This window comes from Hyaena hyaena, unplaced genomic scaffold (genome assembly GCF_003009895.1).
Source record: "Hyaena hyaena isolate Hyena2069 unplaced genomic scaffold, ASM300989v1 scaffold_70, whole genome shotgun sequence".
In the NCBI taxonomy this organism is placed as follows: Eukaryota; Metazoa; Chordata; class Mammalia; order Carnivora; family Hyaenidae; genus Hyaena; species Hyaena hyaena.
In genome coordinates this window covers 4,138,359-4,163,330 of record NW_024080701.1, presented here as the reverse complement: position 1 = coordinate 4,163,330, position 24,972 = coordinate 4,138,359, and the positions used below count along the sequence as shown (strand labels likewise).

General features: G+C 36.9%; 1 protein-coding gene across 5 annotated transcripts in view; it reads right to left on the bottom strand.

Moving 5' to 3' along the window:
• Positions 1–1,497: 1,497 nt before the first annotated feature.
• WDR76 (WD repeat domain 76) overlaps positions 1,498–24,972 on the bottom strand; it is a 69,362-nt gene continuing 45,887 nt past the window's right edge. For all 5 annotated transcript variants that reach the window (XM_039232798.1, XM_039232799.1, XM_039232796.1 and 2 more), the window contains 5 exons: positions 20,941–21,099; positions 11,933–12,150; positions 11,218–11,370; positions 9,537–9,590; positions 1,498–3,139 (listed from right to left, as the gene is read on the bottom strand). In XM_039232798.1, coding sequence (XP_039088729.1) covers positions 2,884–3,139; positions 9,537–9,590; positions 11,218–11,370; positions 11,933–12,150; positions 20,941–21,099 — 840 coding nt within the window. In that variant the 3' untranslated portion in view covers positions 1,498–2,883. The remainder of the gene's footprint in view (positions 3,140–9,536; positions 9,591–11,217; positions 11,371–11,932; positions 12,151–20,940; positions 21,100–24,972) is intronic.

The following is a 24,972-nucleotide window of genomic DNA, read 5'->3' as shown; positions in this document are numbered from 1 at the left end:
TTCACCTTTGGCTTTGAAAATCCCAAAACATTTATAATCAAATGAACCAAAATATGGTTCTATGCGGTCCTGGAACTACAACTCCTTACTGGCCATCAGTACCATAGTACTAAGTCAGAAGGGACAGCCTAACAAAGGGACACCTAAGTTTTTGGAACCAGAAGTTAAAGGGCATACATTTCTTCCTTGTGGGTTTGATACAGAAGGCAATTGTGTCTGCCCCCCTCCCTTCCCATGTACTATAACTGACTGAAAGGATTTAAATCTTTGTGTATACAGCCCCAAGCTCCCTGCTTTCCTGGAGAACTGCCTTTGCAATCATCTTTGTGGAAAGGAAACTCAAAGGCCTGAATACCAAAATAGGACTTAAGGATCTAAGATTTATTCATTCCTAATCATTTGTAAGTCTCTCCTAGTTTGACCAAGTTTCTGTCCACCTAAGATGAGAATCCTCTCCTTCCTCCTTAAAGTCTTAGAAGAAGGCTGGGCATATCAAAGAAAATGACTCAAGAGAAATAGAGAGCTTACATGCTTAAGAGATATCATAATGCCCAACTTAAAAAAAGGTTTATCCCAAAGAGAGAGAGCAATCATAACATATGAATAATTACAGAAGCCTCAAAGCTTTAAGCAAGTCTCTGTTTCACAACAGATTACAGTTTAAGGATGTCCTAAGGGAGACAATTTTCCTTTATGTGCTTTCTAGATTTAAACAATTACTCCATTATAGAGCTTATCACCGAGAAACAAGTCCCACTCACTCTCCTTCCTTTCTGCATTGCCTCAAGAAGACAGAACTCTATTAACTGGAATTAGATATAAATAGCACAGTTTATGAAGCTAAAATGGCAAAAGAAACCACAAAAGTGAGAAACATCAAGAATTTGCTAACACTTATTGCAGAAACCTGGCAATTAACACCAAGTATTCAAAGCTTAAATGATGGTACTAATTTCAATGAGAGTATTTTTCAATATCTTTAAAAAAGAGCACTTCTCGGGGCGCCTGGGTGGCTTAGTCGGTTAAGCATCCGACTTTCGCTTAGGTCATGATCTCGCGGTTCGTGGGTTTGAGCCCCGCGTTGGGCTCTGTGCTGACTGCCAGCTCAGAGCCTGGAGCCTGTTTCAGTCTGTGACTCCCTCTCTCTCTGACCCTCCCCTGCTCACGTTGTCTCTCTCTCTCTCTCCTAGAAATAAATAAAACATTAAAAAAATTAAAAAAAAAAAAAAAGAGCACTTCTCACAGAAGTAGTGTCACTAAGGGACCTGTGAAATGAAGTGGTGTAGAAAAGGGAAAGAGAGTCTACAGGTTTCATTTATTATCTCCAGGACAGTTTAATAGAAGTCAACCTCACTTAGCTTTCCCTTCCATTTCATAAATTAATATTTCCATTTCACTTATCAATTCCTATACTCCTATCATCAAGAAAACAGAGAACTCTTATTACTTATAAACATAACCTATATAATAAACAAGGCCTCAATAATTACTGAGAAGGAAATTATACAGGTGACTTTATTTCTGTGATACACAATATGAGAAAATATTTCCTCTTAGAATTCAAACATATTGCCAAAAACTATTTACAATAGTCCTTCAATAGTCCTTCCTAGTAGTAGTTTGGCAATGAAGAGCAACGAAAAAAGGTAATATCTCACGGTAATGTTAGTCACTGATTTAGTAGCTACCCTCCCAACAACACATTCAAATTGCCCTAACTTCTGAGAAAAAAAATTTATGACGAAAAATGCCAAAAGTGGTTTTTTATAACATTTCCCCCAAGTATGAACTAGGAATGAAGGTATTCACTTAAGAGGATAATGAAACTCCTCTGGAGAGTTTAAAGACAGGGACAGGTCAGAGTATCTGAGACCTTCTAAGGTGGGAGCTTTCACTTCTTTAACCATGACTCACAGCAGTACCACAGTAATAAAGACATATAGTTTACATCAGAATATACATGTGCACATATACATACAAATAGGTATGCACATATAACTAAGTTTCACAAAACAACACCTACCCTATATTTATTACTCTTTACTATTTCTTTCCTTTTCCTTTTTTTAAGCTCTGGTCATGGCTAAACTGATTTCATGTGAATAGCTACAAACCACAGTGTGGAAAACACTGGTCTGAAGGCAATCTTACCCTGGATTACAAGGGTCAGGCAGATCCAAAATCGGTCCTAGAAGCCCTAGAATTCCTTAGCCACGTCTCATGAACCATCCAGAGGAGATGAAAGGTTCAGCACACACAGACCCAGGCCCTGCCCAAGGGAACTACGGCTTCTCAAAAATTATCTTGGGCTTTCACATAAGGTTTAATTTAAAAGCAGGGGGGAAAAGAGCTCTCTATTAAAAAAAATTAAATGTTTCAAAGTCACTAAGTTAGATGACCTTTCAAGGATCTCTTCCAGTGTATGAGTCTAGAAATAAATATTCACTCCAAACTATAAAGGAAACCACAAATCCAAATATCACTATCAAAAGCCATATCATTAAACCACAAAAACTTTTAATACTGATCAAAGCTTTGTAATTTATAATACTAGAATTTCTCAATATACTGCCTGATTAAAAGTGCTGAAGCATTATGTGGAAACTAATTTGACAATAAACTATTTGTAAAAAAAAAAAAAAAAAAAAAAAAGTGCTGAAGCAATCACCGTCAAATTCCCTCCCCAAACTACAGAAACAACTTAACAGCCTTCTCCCTTACTAAAAGTACATTCTACTTGCACTTCTTACTAAAATATCAATTTTATATTTGCTAAGTAGAATATGTTAACAAGTAAACAGACCAAGCCACATCAATTACTAGGCTCCTCAGGCAATGATTTGAACAAATTGATGTTGCTAAACCAAACACTCAGCAACTTTCTTAATTCATAAAAACATGTATCTTCCCACTGGAATTGCCTCCAGCCAAAATATACCGAGTTGGGTGCATGGCGTTAATGGAACACACAGAGACAAGGCATTCTCCACCAAAAAAAGAATGCACCTGCTTTCCTGACTCATGGAAGATTTCCACCCGTCGTGGATGAGCCATGCTGCCAACTACGATGCAGTCTTCTTGTTTAGGGTCCCATACAGCCTGGAACCTGGTCAGCCATCGCCCAGTGATGGTGTTGTGCCTAGTGAAAAAAGCAATTTTTTTAAAGGTAGTAAGTGTTAAATAACTCAAGGCAGCAATGGGCAGACAGTAAACATGGCATTGCTCCTAAATGCTGGTTTTCTCTGCCAATCTTCTCAGTAAGTTACTGAGTTACCATCAGCCTAATCTCATCCTTCATATAAAACTGAACACTAGGGGTGCCTGTGTGGCTCAGTCAGTTAAACATCTGACTCCTGATTTCAGTTCAGATCATGATCTCATAGTTCATGGGTGTGAGCTCCATGTCAGGCTCCATACTGACAGTGCAGAGCTTGCTTCAGATTCTTCTCTCCCTCTCTCTGTCCCTCCCCTGCTCACTCTCTCCCTCAAAATAAATAAATAAACTTAAAAAAAAAAAAAACCCTGAAAATTAGTCCCTTCATGGTTGCTCCTTTCTTGGGGCGCCTGGCTGGCTCATCAGTTAAGCATCCGACTCTTGATTTCGGACTTCGCAGTCTTGAGATAGAGCCCGACTACACTAGGCATGGAGCCTGCTTACGATTCTCCCTCTCCCTTTGCCCCTCGCCCACTTACACATGCATGCACTCTGTCTCTCAAAACAAAAAACAAAAAACTCCCTGAAAATCAGAACAGAGATGATGTCTTCTGCGCTTCTGAATCTCCAGTACCAAGCACAGTGGTTTGTACTCAGTGGATGGTCACTGTCTATTAAAATAGAACTTTTTGGGGGCACCTGGGTGGCTCGGTTGAGCAACCAACTCGATTTCAGCTCAGGTCATGATCCCAGGGTTGTAGGATCAAGCCCTGCTCAGCATGGAACCTGCTTAAGATTCTCTCTCTCTCCCTCTCTCTCTCCCTCTGCCCCTTTCCCTAACTCATGCAATCTCTAAAAATTAAAAAAAAAAAAATAGCACCCTTATTCTTCACTATTTCCTAGTTCAATGGAATCCCTGCCCTCCCTTTTTTTAAACATACAAATAGAAGAAGCCCTAAAAATAAGAAATATACAATCTAAGTTAGTGCCATTTTAATAGGATCTATAATCCCATATTTGTATTCCCTTGGTAACCAAACCCTGAGATAATTTTATATTCCATACAACTTTTAAGTAAAAAATACATTTGGGGCTCAAAGAAGAAGTCATAAGAGAAATTAGAAAATATCTGATAACAGGGGGCCTAGGTGGCTCAGTCAGTTAAGCATCAGACTTCGGTTCAGGTCATGATCTCATGTTCATGAGTTTAAGCCTTGCATCAGGCTCTGTGCTGACAGCTCAGAGCTTAGAGTCTGCTTCAGATTCTGTGTCTCCCTGTCTCTCTGCCCCTCCCTCACTCATGCTAGCTCTCTCTCTCTCTCTCTCAATAACAGAACATTAAACATTTTTTAAAAAAGAAAATATCTGACAAATGAAAAATGAAACACAACATACCAAAATATATGGGATGCTAGGAAAGCAATACTGAGAGAGAAATTTGTAGCAGTAAACACTAAAAAAGAAAGATCTCAAAATCAACACATTCTAGTTCCTCAAGGAACTAGAAAAAGAAGAACAAATTAAACCAAAAGTTAATGGAAGGAAGTAGCAATAAAGATTAAAGCAGAGCTAAATGTCAGGTTATGATCTCACAGTTCATGAGTTCAAGCCCCACATCAGGCTCTGTGCTGACATCTCACAGCCTGAAGCCTGCTTCAGATTCTGTGTTTCCCTCTCTCTCTTCCCTTCCCCTGCTCGTGCTCTGTCTCTCTCTCTCTCTCTCTCTCTCTCAAAAATAAACATTAAGAAAGAAAAATTTAAAGCAGAACTAAATGGAGAATAGAAGAACAATAGAAAAAAAGTTGTTTTTTTGAGATTAACAAAATTGACAAGCCCTCACCTAGATTAGGAAAAAAAAGGGAAAAAAGAATAAAAGACAAAATGGAAGTAACTCAATTACTTGATATGAAAGCAAGGACATTAAAACTTATGTTACAAAAATAAAAAGGATTACAAGACGATTATATCCCAACAAATTGGCTAATCCAGAAGAAATGGATAAATTCTCAGAAACATACAACTTAGCAGGACCAAATCATGAGAAAAAAACAACATCTAAATAGGCCTGTAACTAACTAGTAAGGGGATTAAAACAATCAAAAACCTCCCAATAAAAAAAAGCCCAGGACCAGATGGCTTCGCTGGAGAATTCTACCCAATATTTAAAGAATTTACACCAATGCTCATCAAATTCTTCCCAACAATTGAGGGGGAGGGAACACTTCCAAACTTCTTTGAAGCCAGCACTACTCTGATACCAAAACCAGAAAAGGACTCTACAAGACAATGACAGACTAACATCCCTAATGAATACCGATGCAAAAATCCTAAACAAAATACTAACAAACTAAATTCAATAGTGCATTAAAAGAATTATACACTATGAACAAGTTGGATGTATACCTGGAATGCAAGGATGGTTCAATATACAAAACTCAAATAACATAATATACCACATTAACAGAACGAAGGACAAAAAATCATATAATCATCTCAACTGATGCAGAAAAATCGTCTGACAAAATCAATACCCTTTATGAATAAAAACATTCAACGAGGGGCGCCTGGGTGGCTTAGTCGGTTAAGCGTCCGACTTTCACTTAGGTCATGATCTCGTGGTTCGTGGGTTCTGGAGCCTATTTCAGAGTCTGTGTCTCCCTCTCTCTTTGACCTTCCCCTGCTCACGCTGTCTCTCTCTCTCTCCTAGAAATAAGTAAAAATATTAAAAAAAAAAAAATTCAATGAACTAGGAACACAAGGAACAATCTAAACATATTAAAGGCCATGTACAAAAAGGCCATAGCTAACATCATCCTCAATGGTGAAAGACTGAAAGCTGTTCCTCAAAGATCAGGGAAAAGGCAAAGATGCCCACTCTTACCATTTCTATCCAGCATAGTACTGAATTATGTTTCTTACCAACATAAATCTGGTAGGACTAGAGACACTAATCTAAATGCCAGGTGTTCACACTGTACAGGCAGCCATATCCTACCTGTGAGCCATCACCATTACACCAACAAGCATTCAACAAGACAGACATTCTAAACAGTCATGTGATAATCAATTAGGCAAAAAAAATAAAATAAAAGGCACCCCAACGAGAAATGAAGAAGTATAATTATCTGTTAGCATGACATGATCTTATATGTAGAAAATTCTAAGACTCCACACTAAAATAAAAAACTGGTAACCTAAAACAATTTCAGCAAACTTGTAGGATACAAAAATAAATGCACAAAAAACAACTGCATTTCTACACATTGACAATGAACAATCTGGAAAGGAAATTAAGAAAACAATCCCACTTACAAAAAAGAATAAAATATAGGAATAAATTTAACCCAAGAAGTGAAAAATCTGTGCACTGAAAACAAAACATGACAAAAACAAAGAAGGCACAAATAAATAAAAAGGCATCATGTCCATAAATTGGAAGATTTAATATTGTTGAAACATCCATAACTAGGGGTGCCTGGGTGGCCCAGTCGATTAAGTGTCAGACTTCAGCTCAGGTCATGATCTCACGGTTCGTGGGTTCGAGCCCCACGTCGGGCTCTGTGCTGACAGCCAGCCCAGAGCCTGGAGGCTGTTTCAGATTCTGTGTCTCCCTTTCTCTCTGACCCTCCCCTGCTCAGGCTGTCTCTCTCTCTCTCAGAAATAAACATTAAAAGAAAAGTTGATTTATAAAAAAAAAAAAAAAAAGAAACATCCATAACTATTCAAACTGATCTATGAATTCAATGCAATCCCTATCAAAGTCCCAATGGCAATTTTTTATAGAAATAGAAAACAAATCTTAAAATTGATACGTAAGCTCAAAGGACCACAAATGGCCAAAACAATCTTTAAAAAAAGATTTTTTTAAGTTGGGGGCCTCACACTTCCTGATTTCAAAATACACTACAAAGCAACAGTAATTAAGACAGAATGGTACTGGCAAAAAAAACATAGAGTCCAATCTAACAGAGAGCCCAGAAATAAACCCTCATGTATATGATCAAATGACCTTCAACAAGGGTGCCAAGACCACACAATAAGGAAAGGGCAATCTCTTCAACAAACGGTACTGGGAAAACTGGATATCCACATATAAAAAACAAAGTTAGACAGTAATCTTACACCATATACAGAAAAATAACTCAAAGTGGATTAAATACCTAAACATAAGACCTGAAACAAAACTCCTAGAAAAAAATAAAGTGATAAAACTTCAGGACATTGGATTCGGCAATGATTTCTTGGATATGACATGAAAAGCAAAAAACAGACAAATAGGACTATATTAGTCTCAAAAACTGTGCAACAAAGGATACAGTCAACAGAATGAAAAGCAACATATAAATTAGTGGAAAATATTTGCAAATCATATATTTGATAAGGAGTTAATATGCATAATATGTAAGGAACTCCTATAACTCAAAAAAGGGGTGCCTGGGTGGCTCATTTGGTTGAGCGTCTGACTTTAGCTCAGGTCATCATCTCAGTTTGTGGGTTCGAGCCCCACATCAGGCTCTGTGCTGACAGCCCAGAGCCTGAGCCTGCTTCCGATTCTGTGCCTCCCCTCTCTCTGCCCCTCCCCTGTTCACTCTCCCTCTCTCTTTCTCAAAATAATAAATTTTTTTTTAAAATTCAAAACAAAAATGACCCATTTCAAAAAAGGGCAAGACTTGAATAGACAGTTCTACAAAGAAGATATATAAATGGCCAAAAGCGTATGAGAAGATGTTCAACATCACTAATCATTAGAGGAATGCAAATCAAAACCACAGTGATATAGTATCTCACACCCATTTAGATAATCACTAACAAAAAAGAGCAGAAAACAAGTGAAGGGCACCTGGGTGGCTCAGTTGGTTAAATGTCTCTTTTTTTTAATGTTTATTTATTTTTGAGAGAGAGAGAGACAAAGAGAGCAAGCAGGGGAGTGGCAGAGAGAATGAGAGGGAGACACAAAATCTGAAGTAGGCTCCAGGCTCTGAGCCATCAGCACAGAGCCTGACATGGGGCTTGAACCTATGAACCATGAGATCATGACCTGAGCCAAAGTTGGATGCTTAACCAACTGAGCCACCCAGGAGCCCCTTAAGTGTCTATTGACTATTGACTTCAGATAAGGTCATGATCTCATGGGTTCGTGAGTTCAAGCCCCACATCCGGATCCACACTGATGGTGCAGAGCCTGCTTAAGATTCTTCCTCTCCTCTCTCTCCCTCTCTCAAAATAAATATTTTTTTTTAAAAAAGCAGAAAACAAGTGATGAATACACAAGAGAAATTAGAACCCTGGTGTACTGCTGGTAGTACCAGAAACTAAAATGGTACAGCCCCTATAGAAAATATGGAAATTCCTCAAAGAATTTAAAAAACTCCTCCTTGTGGGTTATATATCCAAAAAAATTCAAAGGACCTTGAAGAGATATTTGCACACCCATGTTCACTGGAGCATTTACAATAGCCAAAAGGTAGAAACAAACCAAATGTCCATTGACAGATAAATGGGATAAAGAAAATGTGGAATACACGTACAATATTATGCAGCTTTAAAAAAGGAGGAGATCCTGTCACATGATAGAACATGACATCATAACACATGACGTCAAGTGAAATATGCTAGTCACAAAATGAAAAGTACTATGATTCTACTCATATGAAGTATCTAAAGTAGTTAAAAGTACTCCTACCAAGCGTAAAGTAGAAAGGTGGTTGCCAAGGTCTGGAAGGAAGGGAGAAGGAAGAATCAATGTTCAATGGGCATGAAATTTGAAAAAGGAAATGAAGAGGGACAATTTATGAGAAAGAAAACAAACACTTAAATGTAGCCTCCACAGACTATAAAATGCATGAAGCAATAATCAACATATTGCATACCCTATTCCTAACTTGATAAATCTCATAAAGAGGGACATCTAGGAAGAAGGCATTGATGAAAGTTGGATACTGTACATATATTAAAAGTAGCAGATGCAAAAAAGAAGGTAACCAAAAAAAGTAAGTGGGAAGGTGGGGAAACCATATAAGCCCAAAACAAATAGGTACAAAGAGAGCTTCAGCTGGCCTCACAGCAGATAAGTAGTTACAAATCTTCTTTAATAAGATAACATGAATAATTCGAGTTGGAACACAGTCATCCACCTTAACCAAATATAACTACCCAGCTGCAGACAATAGCTACAGACTAAGAGACTGAACCTCTTTAAAGATACAGGGAACCTGGAAGCAAGAACACAGCTAAACAGGATAGGAACTAGCCACCTGGGACACTTAATGTAATACAAAAATCAGACTTATTACATCTCTTTGATAATCAGATGTCTAATGTATGTACTCCAAATAGCTAAAAGCAATCCAGGGTCTACAATATTCAGCACATGGAAACCTACCTGATGGTAGTGAGCAGAGGAATCTGAGAGGATATAGAGCTGCTGTCAAAGATTCTGCAAAATAAAGATCAAGAATAAAGTAATACCCTTTTTACTGTTTCTTAAAAATTTTCTTAAAGAGCATCAGTGTACTTAACACACTTTTCATTGGTTCATGATACGAAATCTGATTGCTATTTTAAAATATATAGGATCAGGCTTTAACAAAAATTATAAGAAATATTACAAAAGTCAGTGCTTTATAGTTTAGAAATAATTTATTTAAATGCTATTACCCCAAATATGAAATGCACATTTAAGTGATAATCTGGTAAAATCTATTCAGATTCACAGTAATAAAGATCATATATAAAGGGATATGATCTGAAAATGTACAAATAACCTAAAAGTGCATGCACGTACCAAGAGCAACTTCCTCATGAGACTCATTAGTTGAGGGACTGAACAATGTCATTTCCAGATGCTGACAAGACTATGACTGACCAAGAAGTACAGAAGCCTCCACCAGGTACCCTAGCAGAAAGAAACTAACCACATCACACCACCTCTCCCTTCTTCTTGCACCTAGCTATTCCAGTGCAGTTCCTTGGCACTAGAGCTTATTGCCTAATTAGATGATCAGAAAGCCAAATCACTAACACCTAATGTAAACTCTACAGTGCAAATGAACAGGAATGGGAAAAATAGGTAGCTTCTGAGACAAAGAAAACTGTATGGGTAGAAAAGAGACACTGGGCTGCCACTGCCTGGTGACTAAATTTCTTAATGTACCCACCTGGCTAATGCTCACAGACTTTACTAGAAACTAACTGGGCACTTGTCACAAACCAAAAACCATGCTCTTCCAATAGAAGGGTCCAGCAGAAATCAGATGCCTTTCTAAAACTTGGCCCACAATATATATTCAATAGATACATTCAACAAATACTCTATCCACCAGTGATATATTTCCATTCAGTGTCCTACTATTAGGCCAATGAATTCCAGAATCACTTAAGGTAAAAACTCTCATAAAATGATAAATGCTTACAAAGCTAAGCAAAAACAGGGATTACAGAGAGAACAAAATAATTTCCTTTGTGGCTGCATTAATATTCTCCACATCTTTTTTATTGGCACTATCTTCTAGTTTTGGTTGAATTGGTTTACATTTCATTTTTAAAGCCATTTTTAGGAAGTAGCTATTAGAAGTTACCAAACCTAAAACCATAAAACTGTAACCAGTAGTTTGTAGAGAAGCCCAATTTTTGCTGTCTTTCCTGCCTGTCCGTGGTCTTGGACTCTATAACTTCTACTCAGCACTTCACGTGTAAGGCAGACCCCACTCTCCCCAACATAAGAGTTTATCCCTATGCTAAAATTATCTTTCTACCAACATATTACAGCCTGGTTTTATTGGAACTTCTGGGATTGCTCAGGGCTCAAAGGAAAACCTGACATCTACTTTCTAGAGTAGCTATAGACCTTTCCTGGTGATCTCAAGGAAATTTCCAGACCCAAAAACTTCTGAAAAGCCATTAAACACAGATTATTGCTCTGGCTAGGAACAGAGAAATGCTACAAAACAATAATACTAGCAATCTAATAGGGAGCAGTAGTAAAGAAAACTACCGGCTGACTGACACAGTAGCTACAGACTCTTTAGATTCCTTAACAACACATTTCTATCTCCCCAATTTACCTCAGTTTACAATCAGCACATGTGGTCACTACTCTGTTACCAGTAAGAGGTGAAAAATAGGCAGAAGCGATGCTTTTTGTGTGTTCAGTCAAAGAAATCAAAGGCTGGCTTCCCCTGGGATTCAGGCGCCTTGCATCATAAATATGAATATCCCTGTAAGGGGAGAATAATTCTCAGTTTTACCAAGATACATGTAGTGAGCTCTTGAACAGTGCTGAACATAAATTAGACAAATACTCATGAAACTGAAGAATTAAGAAAGAACACTCTAATCTGTAATAATTTTACAAACACTACGTAGATAAAAAATGAAATATTAGAATAATTACAAAACTCCAGCATATATATGAAAACAGTGCATACAGAGAGACAAGATTCTATTTGGTTTTCCAATGTCTCTGAGAAAAAAATGAACACAAACAAGTTATATGTCACATAATTTTTTTCCAAGTTTTCTTCTCAAAAGACTAAAGTAAATGCATATGATGCCAAGGAAAACAAAAACAGGTTTTGGTTTAATATTTTCACTATTTATTAAATCCAAAAGAATCTCTCTTTTTAAAAAAAAAACACTCGATAAAACCTCAATTGGTGTAAAAAGAAAAATTATTTCACTATGTGGAGTATCACAAAAGTCGGAGGTCTTTGACGTCCAAACTAAAGCAGTATTCTAACTTTAAAAGGCCTAAACCACAAAACTTTATGAAGAACATACCTCAATCCTGCAGCGATAAAATACTGTCTATGCACTGGGTGAACATGAACAGTTCTTATTTTTCTCAAAGAAGAATTGATAAGCTTCTCATAAGAAGTTCCAGGTGTCCGTCTATCCACTAGCGATATATTTCCATTCCAGTGTCCTACTATTAAAGTGGAGGCATCTTGTCCCAAGAAGTCAAAGGAGGAAAAGCTACTTCTTTCATCTCTACATACCTAAGGATACAAGTAACAATCAACTTATACAACACTCTTCTTTTTAAAGAAAACTGACACATAAATTCTTTGGTAAAGATCTATAAAATGCTTTACCTAACAATCTCATTTATCTTTCCATCATCCCACAAAACACACTGAGCAAAATGATCACCCCATTTTACAGAGAGAGAAACAAAGGCACTGATCAGGTGTGAGACACTCTCTCTCTCTCTCTGCCCCTCCGCCACCATGCTTTGTCTCTCTCAAAATAAATTATATATATATGTGTGTGTATACATATATGTGTGTGTGTGTGTGTATGTATATGGAGAAATCATACAACTCAATACCAAAAAGATAATCCAATTAAAAATTATGCAAAGAATCCAATATTTAGAGAAATCAAGATTTCTCTAAAGAACTACAAATGGCCAATAAGCGGATAAAAAGACACTCAGCATCATTAATCATTAGGGAAATAAGAATCACAACCATAATGACATAGGACTTCATACTCATTAGAATGGCTATGGTAACCAACAATAAGTGTTGGAAAGATATGGAAAAACTGAAACACTCATATATTGTTGATGAGTATGTAAAATGGTGGAGCCAGTTTGGAAAACAATTTGATAGTTCCTCAAAATGTTAAACACAGAGCTACCATTTGCCCCAGCAACTCCACTCCTAGGTATATACTCAAGAGAAATGAAAGCATATGTTTACACAAAAGCTATAAATGAATGTTCATAATAACATTATTTTCAATAGTAAAAAAAAAAGGAAACAACCCAAATGATGAAAATGTGGTATATCCATACAGTGAAATATTATTCAGCCATAAAAAGGAATGAAGTAATGACACATTCTACAACATGGATGAACCTTGAAAACATTGTTATGTAAAAGAATCTAGTCACAAAAGACTACAAATTGTATGACTCCATTTATATGAAATATCCAGAATAGGCAAATCTATAAATAGTAGATTGATGGTTGTCTAGGGCTGTTTGGGGGAGACAAAATTGGGACTACCTGCTAATGGGAAGGGGGTTTCTTTCCGGAGTGATGAAATATTTTAAAACTAGACTCTGATAATGGTTTCATAACTGTGTAAATATACTAAAAACCACTGGATTTTATACTTTAAGTGGGTCAATTGTATGGTATGTAAATTACGTCAGTAAACCTATTTAAAAAATTAAGTATAGTTATTATTAAGTGACTGATATGATATACACACACACACACACAAACCTTTAAATTTCAAACTCCATCCTTCTTGTAAGAATAAAGAGAAATACAAAACAGAACATGACTTGCATAGATAACTACATGACTGTACCTTAATAATCAAAGTGCATAGATAACTACATGATTGTACCTTAATAACCATTAAACAATTTAAAGAACACTTTTCACAAAAATTATCTCTTAAGTAAAAAATTAAGGCATAAATTAGACCATCAATTAGTATTTACAAAGCAACTTTAGTGATGGTCTTGTTCTCTTCACTGTCTATCACATATAAATTGCTCTTATACTGAGGACTTCAAGAAATTTTAAAAGTCACACTCAAAATAAGATAAAGGATAAAAACCTACATCTAAATCATCCTAAGCTTCACAAAGATTAAAATCCATATTATTAAAAAAAAGTTTGATCTGTAAGAATTATTAAGAACATTTAATACAGTTAAGCAAATTTGAAAGCTTACTTCAAATAGTATGAATATTGTAAGGATTAAGTAGTAGATATTTAAGTAGTAAACTAAAATGTAATCACTGGGATAATATTAATGGATTCCTCAGGCCTTTGGAAGCTTCTGGTGCATTGTGTCAGAGAACAAATTGATTAGAAACCTCCAGGGTTTCTAGGTCATCAAGGTAGAATGTCTCTGGGAGAATGGTGGTCCTGAGTATGAGCCCAAGATCTTCAACTATTCTTTTTTTTTTTTTTAATGTTTATTTATTTTTGAGAGAAAACAGAGTATGAGTAGGGGAGGGGCAGAGAGAGTGGGTGACAAAGGATCCAAAGCAGGCTCCATGCTGACAGCAGAGAGCCCAATGTTGGGCTTTAACTCACAAACCATGAGAACATGACTTGAGCTGAAGTTGGATACTTAACCAACTAAGCCACCCAGGCACCCCAATCTTTCAACTATTCTTAAATAGACTTCAACTTAATTTGACCTTACAGGTGTTAGCCTGGGCACCCCCCCCTACAATAATTATTTTATTTTTTTTTTATTTTTTTTTTTAATGTTTTTTATTTATTTCTAGGAGAGAGAATCAGCGTGAGCAGGGGAGGGTCAGAGAGAGAGGGAGTCACAGACTCTGAAACAGGCTCCAGGCTCCAAGCTGGCAGTCAGCACAGAGCCTGACGCGGGGCTCGAACCCACGAACCGCGAGATCATGACCTAAGCGAAAGTCGGAAAGTCGGACGCTTAACCGACTAAGCCACCCAGGCGCCCCTACAATAATTATTTTAAATGTAAATGGTCTAAGTGCTCCAATCAAAAGATACAAGGTAAATGAATGGATGAAAAAAACAAGACCCGGGGCGCCTGGGTGGCTTAGTCAGTTAAACGTCCAACTTTCGCTTAGGTCATGATCTCGCGGTTCGTGGGTTCGAGCCCCGTGTCGGGCTCTGTGCTGACTGCCAGCTCAGAGCCTGGAACCCATTTCAGAGTCTGTGTCTCCCTCTCTCTCTGACCCTCCCCTGCTCATGCTGTCTCTCTCTCTCTCCTAGAAATAAATAAAAAATATTAAAAAAAAAAAAACAACAAGACCCACCTATATGCTGCCTACAAGAGACTCACTTCAGACCTAAGGACACATACAGACTAAAAGTGAAGGGACAGCAAAAGACATTCCATGCAAATGGAAAGGGGGAAAAAAAGCCAGTGTAGCAATACTTCTATCAGCCAAAATAGACTTTAAAACAAAACTGTGGGGTTCCCAGGAAGCTCAGTCAGTTGAACATCCAACTCTAGATTTTGGCTCAGGTTGTCATCCACACTTGAGCATGGAGTCTGCTTAGGATTCTCCCTTTCCATCCCCCTCCGCCCTTCTCCCCCACTCGCATGCTGTCTCTCAAAAACGAAAATAAAATATTGTAATAAGAGACAAAGAAGGGTATTACACAATGACAAAGGGATCAACCCAACAAAAGAATATAACAGTCGTAAATATCTATGTATCCAGCACTGGAGCACCTAAACACATAAAGCAAGTATCAACAGACTTAAAAGGAGAAATGGACAGCAATACAATAATAGTAGGAGACTTTTTAACACCCCACTTTACACCAATGGATAAATCATCTGGGCAGAAAATCAGTAAGGAAACTGTGTCTTGGAACAGTACATTCATTAGACCAGATTGACTTAATAGATGTATACAAAACACTTTGCCTAAAACCAACAGAACACACATATTTTTCAAGTACACATGCAACATCTCCGGGATAGATCAAGTTAGGACACAAAACAACACTCAATAAATATAAGAAAACTGAAATATCAAGCATCTTTTCTGACAGTATGAAACTATTAATTTTAAGAAAAATAACTAAAAAGAACACAAACACACAGAAGCTAAACAACATGCTACTAACCAATCAATGAATCAATGAAGAAATCAAAGAGGAAATAAAACATACATGGAAACAAATGAAAACACAATAGTCCAATATCTCTGAGATAACAGCAAAAGCTGTTCTAGGAGGTAAATTTATAGCACTACAAGCCTACCTTAAGAAACAAGAAAAATCTTGAATAAACTATCTAACATTATTCCTAAAGGAACTAGAAAAAGAAGACACACAAAGCCAAAGCCTCAATAAAAAGAAGGAGAAAAAAAAGATGAGACTGGAAAAAAATTAATACATACTTAAAAAAAAAAGATCAATGAAGCCAAGAGATGGTTCTTTGAAAAGATATATAAATTGACAAACCTTTAGCCTGGCTCATCAAGAGAAAAAGACAGCATTTAAATAAATAAAACCACAAATAAAAGAGAAGTAACAACAGACACCACAGAAATACAAAGAACCATAAGAGACTACTAAAAAAAAATTATATGTCAAAAAATCAGACAACTTAGAAGAAATGACTAAATTTCTAGAAACATAATTTTCCTAAACTGAATCAGGAAGAAATAGAAAAATCTGAACAGACCAATTACTAGTAATGAAATTGAATCAGTATTCAAAAAACTCTCAACAAACAGAAGTTCAGGACCAGGTCGATTTACAGATGAATTCTACCAAACATTTATTTTTTTAATGTTTACTTATTTATTTTGAGAGAGAGTATGTATGCACATGCACAAGTGGGCAGAGAGAGAGGAAGAGAGAAAACCCCAAGCAGGCTCTGTGCTGTCGGTGCAAAGCCTGACACAGGGCTCAATCTCACCAACCATGAGGTCATGACCTGAGCTGAAATCAAGAGACAGATGTTTAAATGACTGAGCCACCTAGGCACCCCCGAGTTCTACCAAACATTTAAAGAAAAGTTAATACCTTTTCTCCTCAAACTGTGCTAAAAGAGAAGAGGAAGGAAAGCTTCCATATACATTCTATGAAGTCAGCAAAACCAAAACACTACAGAAAGAAAACTGCAGTCCAATATTCCTGATGAACATAGATACAAAGAGCCCCCAACAAAATAGTAGTAAACCACATTAAACAGTACATTACAAGGATCATTTACCACAATCAAATGGGATTTATGCAGGGAATGCAAGGATGGTTCACTATCTGCAAACCAATCAACATAATAAACATTAACAAGATAAAGGATAAAAAAATCATATGATCATCTCAAGAGATGGAGAAAAAGCACTGGATAAAATTCAACATCCATTCACGATAAAAATTCTCAACTAAGTGGGTTTAGAGAGAACATACCTCAACATGATAAAGCCCATATATAACAAACACACACCTAATATCACCCTCAATGGTAAAAATTTGAGTTTTTCCTCTAAGATTAGGAACAAGCAAAGATGTTCACTCTAATCAGTTTTATTCAACATAGTACTGGAAATCCTAGCCACAACAACCAGACAAAAAGAAATAAAGGGCATCCAAATTGGTAAGGAGAACATAAAACTGTCACTGTTTGATGACATGATGCCATCCACAGAAAGCCCTAAATACCAAAAAAGTGTTAATAAAGGAGTTCAGGAAAGTTACAGGACACAAAATTAATATACAGAAATCTCTTGCATTTCCATACACTAATAATACCAAATTAGAAGAAGGAGAAGTTAAGAAAATAATTCCATTTGAAGCACGTGGGTGGCTCAGTAGGTTAAGCGACCAACTCTTGATTTTGGCTCAGGTCATGATCTCACATGATCTCACAGTTCATGAATTCGAGCTCCACATCGGGTGGAGCCTGCATGGGATTCTCTCTTTCTCCCTCTCTCTCTGCCCCTCTCCTACTCACACTGTCTCTCTCTCAAATAAATAAAACTGAAAAACAAATGTTTAAAAAGAAAACAATTCCACTTATACTTGCACCAAAAAGAATACTTGGGAATAAATTTAACCAAGGAGGTAAAGACTTGTACTCTGAAAACTGTAAAACAATAATAAGAGATATTGAAGATAAACAAGTGGAAAGATCCACCATACTCATGGACTGAAAGAATCAATACTATTAAAATGTCCATACTAATCAAAGCAATTTACAGATTCAGTGCAATCCCTATCAACATACCAATAGCATTTTTAACAGAACTAGAACAAATAATCCTAAAACTGGCACAGAACCCTAAAAGAACCTGAATAGGCAAAGCAATCTTGAAAAAGAACAAAGATGGGTGTATCACAATCCCAGATTTCAAGATATATTACAAAGCTATAACAATCAAAACAGTATGGTACTGGGACAAAAATAAATCAATGGAGCAGAATAGAGAGCCCAGAAACAAACCCATGCTTATATGGTCAATTAGTCTGTAACAAACGAGGGAAGAATACACAATGGGGAAGATAGTCTCTTCAATAAATGGTGCTGGGAAAACTGAACAGCTACATGAAAAATAAGAAATTAGACCATTTTCTGACACCATACACAAAAATAAACCCAAAGTGGGGATGTCTGGCTGGCTCAATTGGGTAAAGAACACTACTCTTAATCTTGGGGTCATGAGTTCAAGCCCCATAGTGCCTGTAGAGCTTACTTTTAAAATAAATTAATTAATTTAAAAATAATAAACTCAAAATGTATTAAAGACTTAAATGTGAGATCTGAAACCATACAACTCCTAAAAGAAAACACAAAGGGGGTACTTGGGTGGCTCAGTCAGTTAAGCGTCCGACTTCAGCTCAGATCATGATCTCACGATTTGTGTGTTCAAGCCATGCATCAGGCTCTGTGCTGACAGCTTGGCGCCTGGAGCCTGCTCCAGATTCTGTGTCTCCCTCTCTTTCTCTACTGCTCTGTCTCTGTCTCAAAAATAAATAAACATTTATGGGGCGCCTGGGTGGCTTAGTCGGTTAAGTGTCCGACTTTCGCTTAGGTTATGATCTCACGGTTCGTGGGTTTGAGCCCCGCATCGGGCTCTGTGCTGACTGCCAGCCCAGAGCCTGGAGCCTGTTTCAGAGTCTGTGACTCCCTCTCTCTCTGACCCTCCCCTGCTCACGCTGTCTCTCTCTCTCTCCTAGAAATAAATAAAAACATTAAAAAAATTAAAAAAAATAAATAAATAAATAAACAAACATTTAAAAAAAATTTTTTTTTAAACACAAGGAAGCAATCTCTCTGACACCAGACTCAGCAATATTTTTCTAGGTATGTCTCCTATGATAAGGGAAACAAAAGCAAAAGTATCAGGTCTACATCAAAATAAAAAGTTTTTGTACAGCAAAGGAAATCCAAAAAAATGAAAAGGCAACCTACTGAATAGGAGAAGATATTTGCAGATAGTATATCTGATAAAGGGTTAATATCCAAAATATATAATAAACACCCAAAAACTACTCCAAGCAATCCAATTAAAAATGGGCAGAGGGAGGCGCCTGGGTGGCTTAGTTGGTTGAGCGTCCGACTTTCGCTTAGGTCATGATCTCACGGTTCGTGGGTTCGAGCCACGCGTCGGGCTCTGTGCTGACTGCCAGCTCAGAGCCTGGAGCCTGTTTCAGAGTCTGTGACTCCCTCTCTCTCTGACCCTCCCCTACTCATGCTGTCTCTCTCCTAGAAATAAATAAAACATTTAAAAAAAAATAAAATAAAATAAAAATGGGCAGAGGACATATAAACAGACACTTTTCCAAAGACATGGAGATAGCCAACAGACCTATGAAAAGATGCTCAACATCATTATTGGGGAAATGCAAATCAAAATCACAATGAGATAGCACCTTACACCTGTTAGAATGACTACTATCAAAAATACAAGAAATAACAAGTATTGGCAAGGATGTGGAGAAAAGGGACCCTTGTGCACAGTTGGTAGGAATGTAAATTAGTACAGCCATTGTAATAGTCAGCATGCAGTTTCCTCAAAAAAAGTAAAAATAGAAAAAAACCCTATGATCCAGTAATTCTACTAAGATTTACCCAAAGAAAATGAAAATGCTAATTCAATGGGGTGCCTGGGTGGCTCAATTGGTTAAGTCAGCTCAGATCATGATCTTATGGTTCATGAAATTAAGCCCCACAGCAGGCTCTGTAATGCCAGCACGGAGATGGCTTGGGATTCTCTCTCTTTCTCTCTGCCCCTCCCCAGTTTACGCACAGCTTTGTCTCTAAATAAATAAACATTAAAAAATGTTTTTCACTAATTTGAAAAGATTTATGTGCCCTTGTGTTCACTGAAGCATTATTTACAATAGCAAATATATGTAACCAACCTAAAAGTCCAATGATATATGAATGAATAAACAAGATGTGGTACACACACACACACACAAACACACACACACACACACACACACACAACACAATATTAGCCATAAAAAAGAATGAGATCTTGCCATTTGTGAAAACATAATGAACATAGATGAACCCAGAGGATATTATGCTAAGTGAATTAAGTCAGAGAAAGACAATGTATGATTTAACTTATATGGAATCTAAAAAACAAAACAAAACAAAACAAAACAAAACAAAACATAAACAGACCCAGAGAACAAACTGGTGGTTGCCAGAGGGCTGGGGTGGGGATGAGAAAAAGACAAAATAGATGAAGGGGAATGGCACATACAGGCTTCTAGTAATGGCATGAATATGGGACTAAAAAGGGATAAAATGTACAGCACAGAGAATATAGTCAATGGTACTGTAATAGCTTTGCATGCTGACAGATGGTATCTATCTAATATTGTGGTGAGCATAGCATAATGTACACAATTGTTGAATCACTATGTTATACACCTAAAACTAATGTAACATTGTGTGTCCACTATACTTGAATCAAAATACAGCAATACAAAATAAAATCTTTTTGCAAAAATTAAAAAATAATTGAGAGCAAGTACTTAAGTGCCTGGCTGAATTCTAACCACCTTGTCTAAATTAAATCATTCAACCCTCATGACAACCCTATTAGGTAGGTATTCGTAACTATCCCATTTCACAACTAAGGAAACTGAAGCACAAATAAGTTAAAAAACTTCCAAGGTCATACAAGTAGTAACAGACAGTCCGGGATTCAAACTTAAGCAGTGTAGTTCTAAAGTTCCTACTCTATACCACTTCACCTATTCTGATTGGTATAATAATTATTCATGTGTCATTTCATAAAGAATCCATAATATCCTCTCAAGTCAACATGTAAACACATTAACATTTACCTCTTCAAAAATAGCCCTTGTAAAATCCCCACAGCGTAATGTGCCATCATAGCTCAGTGACAGTATGTGAGCCGGATTGGCAGGTGAGAAGTAAAGACAACTAACTGGCTGACTGTGGGGCTGAAAAACATAAATTCCATCTTCTTTAGATTGGTGAGTCTGGAAGAGAGTTGAGGGAAGGGAGAGAGACAAAAACTAGTGAATAACAGTAACACTTTCTGTTATTAAACTATTTGTATTACATTCACTCTTTTCTTAGTCTATAATTATACCCAGCCTCCCTTTCAGAAAGTCAAAACGAAAATCTTTGTATTATCACTATATTGTTTTTTTCTAATTTTTTTTTAATATTTTTATTTATTTCTAGGAGAGAGAGAGAGACAGCGTGAGCAGGGGAGGGTCAGAGAGAGAGGGAGACATAGACTCTGAAACAGGCTCCAGGCTCTGAGCTGGCAGTCAGCACAGAGCCCGACGCGGGGCTCGAACCCACGAACCGCAAGATCGTGACCCAAGCGAAAGTCGGACGCTTAACCGACTAAGCCACCCAGGCGCCCCTGTTTTTTTCTAATTTTTAACCCAACAATTTTTTTTAAAAATTGTTAATTTAAAAATTGTTTATTTAAAATAAAGCCACATTTATTTTAACAGTTTCCAGCTTTTTTCAAACTACTTTTTTCATAATGCAGAGGGGAAAAAATAACTGTTTATTATGACCTTAGTTCATGAAATCCTCAGGAAATGAGAAATCTACTCGTTATTTCACACACAGCATAATTCCTTTCTACTAAAAACAGTGCCAAAACCATTACTACTTTGTTTCCTCAGTATGCTTCTATATATCATTCTCAGCACAATTTTCATAAGGTTATTTGGTCCTGGCACAAAGTGATAATTTTAAAAATATGTTATCCCCTAAATACACCATGAAAATGCATGTATTTCAATTCCACATTAATATTATTACCACTGAGGATCCTGGGGGCTCTTCAATTGAACATCTGATTCTTGATTTCAGCTCAGGTTACGATCCCAGGGTCATGGGATCAAGCACTGCACGGAACCCTGTACTGAGCATGGAGCCTGCTTAAGATTCTCTTTCTCTCTCTCTCTCTCCCTCTCTCTCTCTGTCTCCCTCCCTCCGCCCTTCTCCCCTACTTGCACTCTCTCTCTCTAAAAAANGGCTCGAACCCACGAACCGCAAGATCGTGACCCAAGCGAAAGTCGGACGCTTAACCGACTAAGCCACCCAGGCGCCCCTGTTTTTTTCTAATTTTTAACCCAACAATTTTTTTTAAAAATTGTTAATTTAAAAATTGTTTATTTAAAATAAAGCCACATTTATTTTAACAGTTTCCAGCTTTTTTCAAACTACTTTTTTCATAATGCAGAGGGGAAAAAATAACTGTTTATTATGACCTTAGTTCATGAAATCCTCAGGAAATGAGAAATCTACTCGTTATTTCACACACAGCATAATTCCTTTCTACTAAAAACAGTGCCAAAACCATTACTACTTTGTTTCCTCAGTATGCTTCTATATATCATTCTCAGCACAATTTTCATAAGGTTATTTGGTCCTGGCACAAAGTGATAATTTTAAAAATATGTTATCCCCTAAATACACCATGAAAATGCATGTATTTCAATTCCACATTAATATTATTACCACTGAGGATCCTGGGGGCTCTTCAATTGAACATCTGATTCTTGATTTCAGCTCAGGTTACGATCCCAGGGTCATGGGATCAAGCACTGCACGGAACCCTGTACTGAGCATGGAGCCTGCTTAAGATTCTCTTTCTCTCTCTCTCTCTCCCTCTCTCTCTCTGTCTCCCTCCCTCCGCCCTTCTCCCCTACTTGCACTCTCTCTCTCTAAAAAAAAAAAAAAAAAAAAAAGTAATATTATTACTACTTCTAAGGATTATCCTTTTCACAAGTGGATTACCAACTCCTAAATCATCACTTCTCAGATCTGGATAAATTATATTACATGCCATATGTCATATTATGAACCAGAGCAACTATCCTCTCCAATTTGGCTTAATGTGCTCTGAAATATTCAAGTATTTTTTGTTTCCTTCTTTTTTATTTTCAATTTAAACAAAAGAATTTTTTAAAGGAAATGAAGGAAAAAAATTATAATCACATACAAACCTCCTCCTACCTAGAGTTAACCACTGCTAATATCTTCACATATATGTGTACAGTTTTTATTTTTTAGAAAAACAAAACTCTCCATTGGTATAAAAACTTAAACAATACAGAAATGTAGAAAGACCGTAACTATTAAAAATCGCTGCAAATCCAAAATTAACTAAAATGATCATTAAAATACTAAGCTATCATTATATCTTCATATCTAAGTACATATCTTTATATGTACTTAGACAAATAGAATGACAGAAAAGAAATTCAGAAAAAAATAAGACCATGCTATCTATATATGCCATTTTTTTATATTATTAAATTTAACTATACTTCAAAGTACTAAAAGAAAATCAGGCTGAAATAATTTTTGAACTTCGAGCACAGCTGACCCTTGAACAATGCAGGGATTAAGAGCACCAACCCACCATGCAGTTGAAAACCACGTATAACTTTTGACTACCCAAAAACTTAAGTACTAATAGCTTACTGTTGACCAAAATCCTCAGTAATAACACAGTCAACTAACAGATATTTTGCATATTATGCATATTATATACTGTACTTTTACAACAGAGTGAGCTAGAGAAATGTTAATAAAATCATAAGGAAAAGAAAATACATTCATAGTACTGTACTGTTTTTCAATCCCACAAGTTTATGTCATCTGTTGACAAGATAAATCATCTGTCAGTACCTGTCAATGTTGTTTTATATGATACAAAACACTATAGATATTGTATACGTATGAGTAACAATATCAAAAATAGAAACATAATATGAAACTGAAATTCATATTTACTTACAGGTATAACAATCCGTGCATTGATAATGAAGTGGCAATATGGCTGCTATATGGTAGCCTAGTGTAATCAATAAAGTTGCTTCACAGTAGCCTAGCCTATACACCAATAGATTAATCCCCATGAATTTTTATGGGATACAGTATTACAGTCATATTCAAAATGCAGTATTGGAAACAGTTACATTTTTTAAAAAATTTTTTTCAGGTATAGCTCAGTTAGTCATTTTTTGTTACTTTATTGTCAAGTTGGTTTCCATATACCACCCACTGCTCATCCCAACAAGTGCCCTCCTCCATGCTCATCATCCATTTTCCTCTCTCCCCCACCAACCATCAACCCTCAGTTTGTTCTCAGTATTTAAGAGTATCTTATGATTTGCCTCCCTCCCTGTCCTTCACTATTTTCCCTTCCCCTCCCATATAGTCCTGATAAGTTTCTCCTGTTCCAGATATGAGTGAAAACATATGGTATCATTCTCTGCCTGACTTATTTCACTCAGCCTAACACCCTCAAGTTCCATCCACATTGCTACAAATGGCCAGATGTCATTCTTTCTAATTGCCATGTAGTATTCCATTGTATAGATAAACCACATCTTCTTTTTTTTTTTTTTTTACAAATAGTTTATTGTCAAATTAGTTTCTACATAACACTCAGTGCTCATCCCCAAAGTGCCCTCCTTCATGCCCATCCCCCCCTCCCCCCCACATCCATCAGTCCTCAGTTTTTGTCAGCATTCAAGAGTCTCTCATGGTTTGCCTTCTCCCTTTCCCCCACCATTTCCGCCCTTCTTCTCCCCCTTGGTCCTCCGTCAAGTTCCTCCTAATCCTCCTATACGTGCAAACATATGATATTTGTCCTTCTCTGCCTGACTTATTTCGCTCAGCATAACACCCTCAAGGTCCATCCATGTTGCTACACATGGCCAGATTTCATTGTTTCTCACTGCCATGTAGTATTCCATGGTATAGATAAACCACATCTTCTTGATCCATTCATCTGTTGATGGACACTTAGGCTCTTTCCATGTTTTAGCTATTGGATAAACCACATCTTCTTAACCAACTGAGCCACCCAGGTA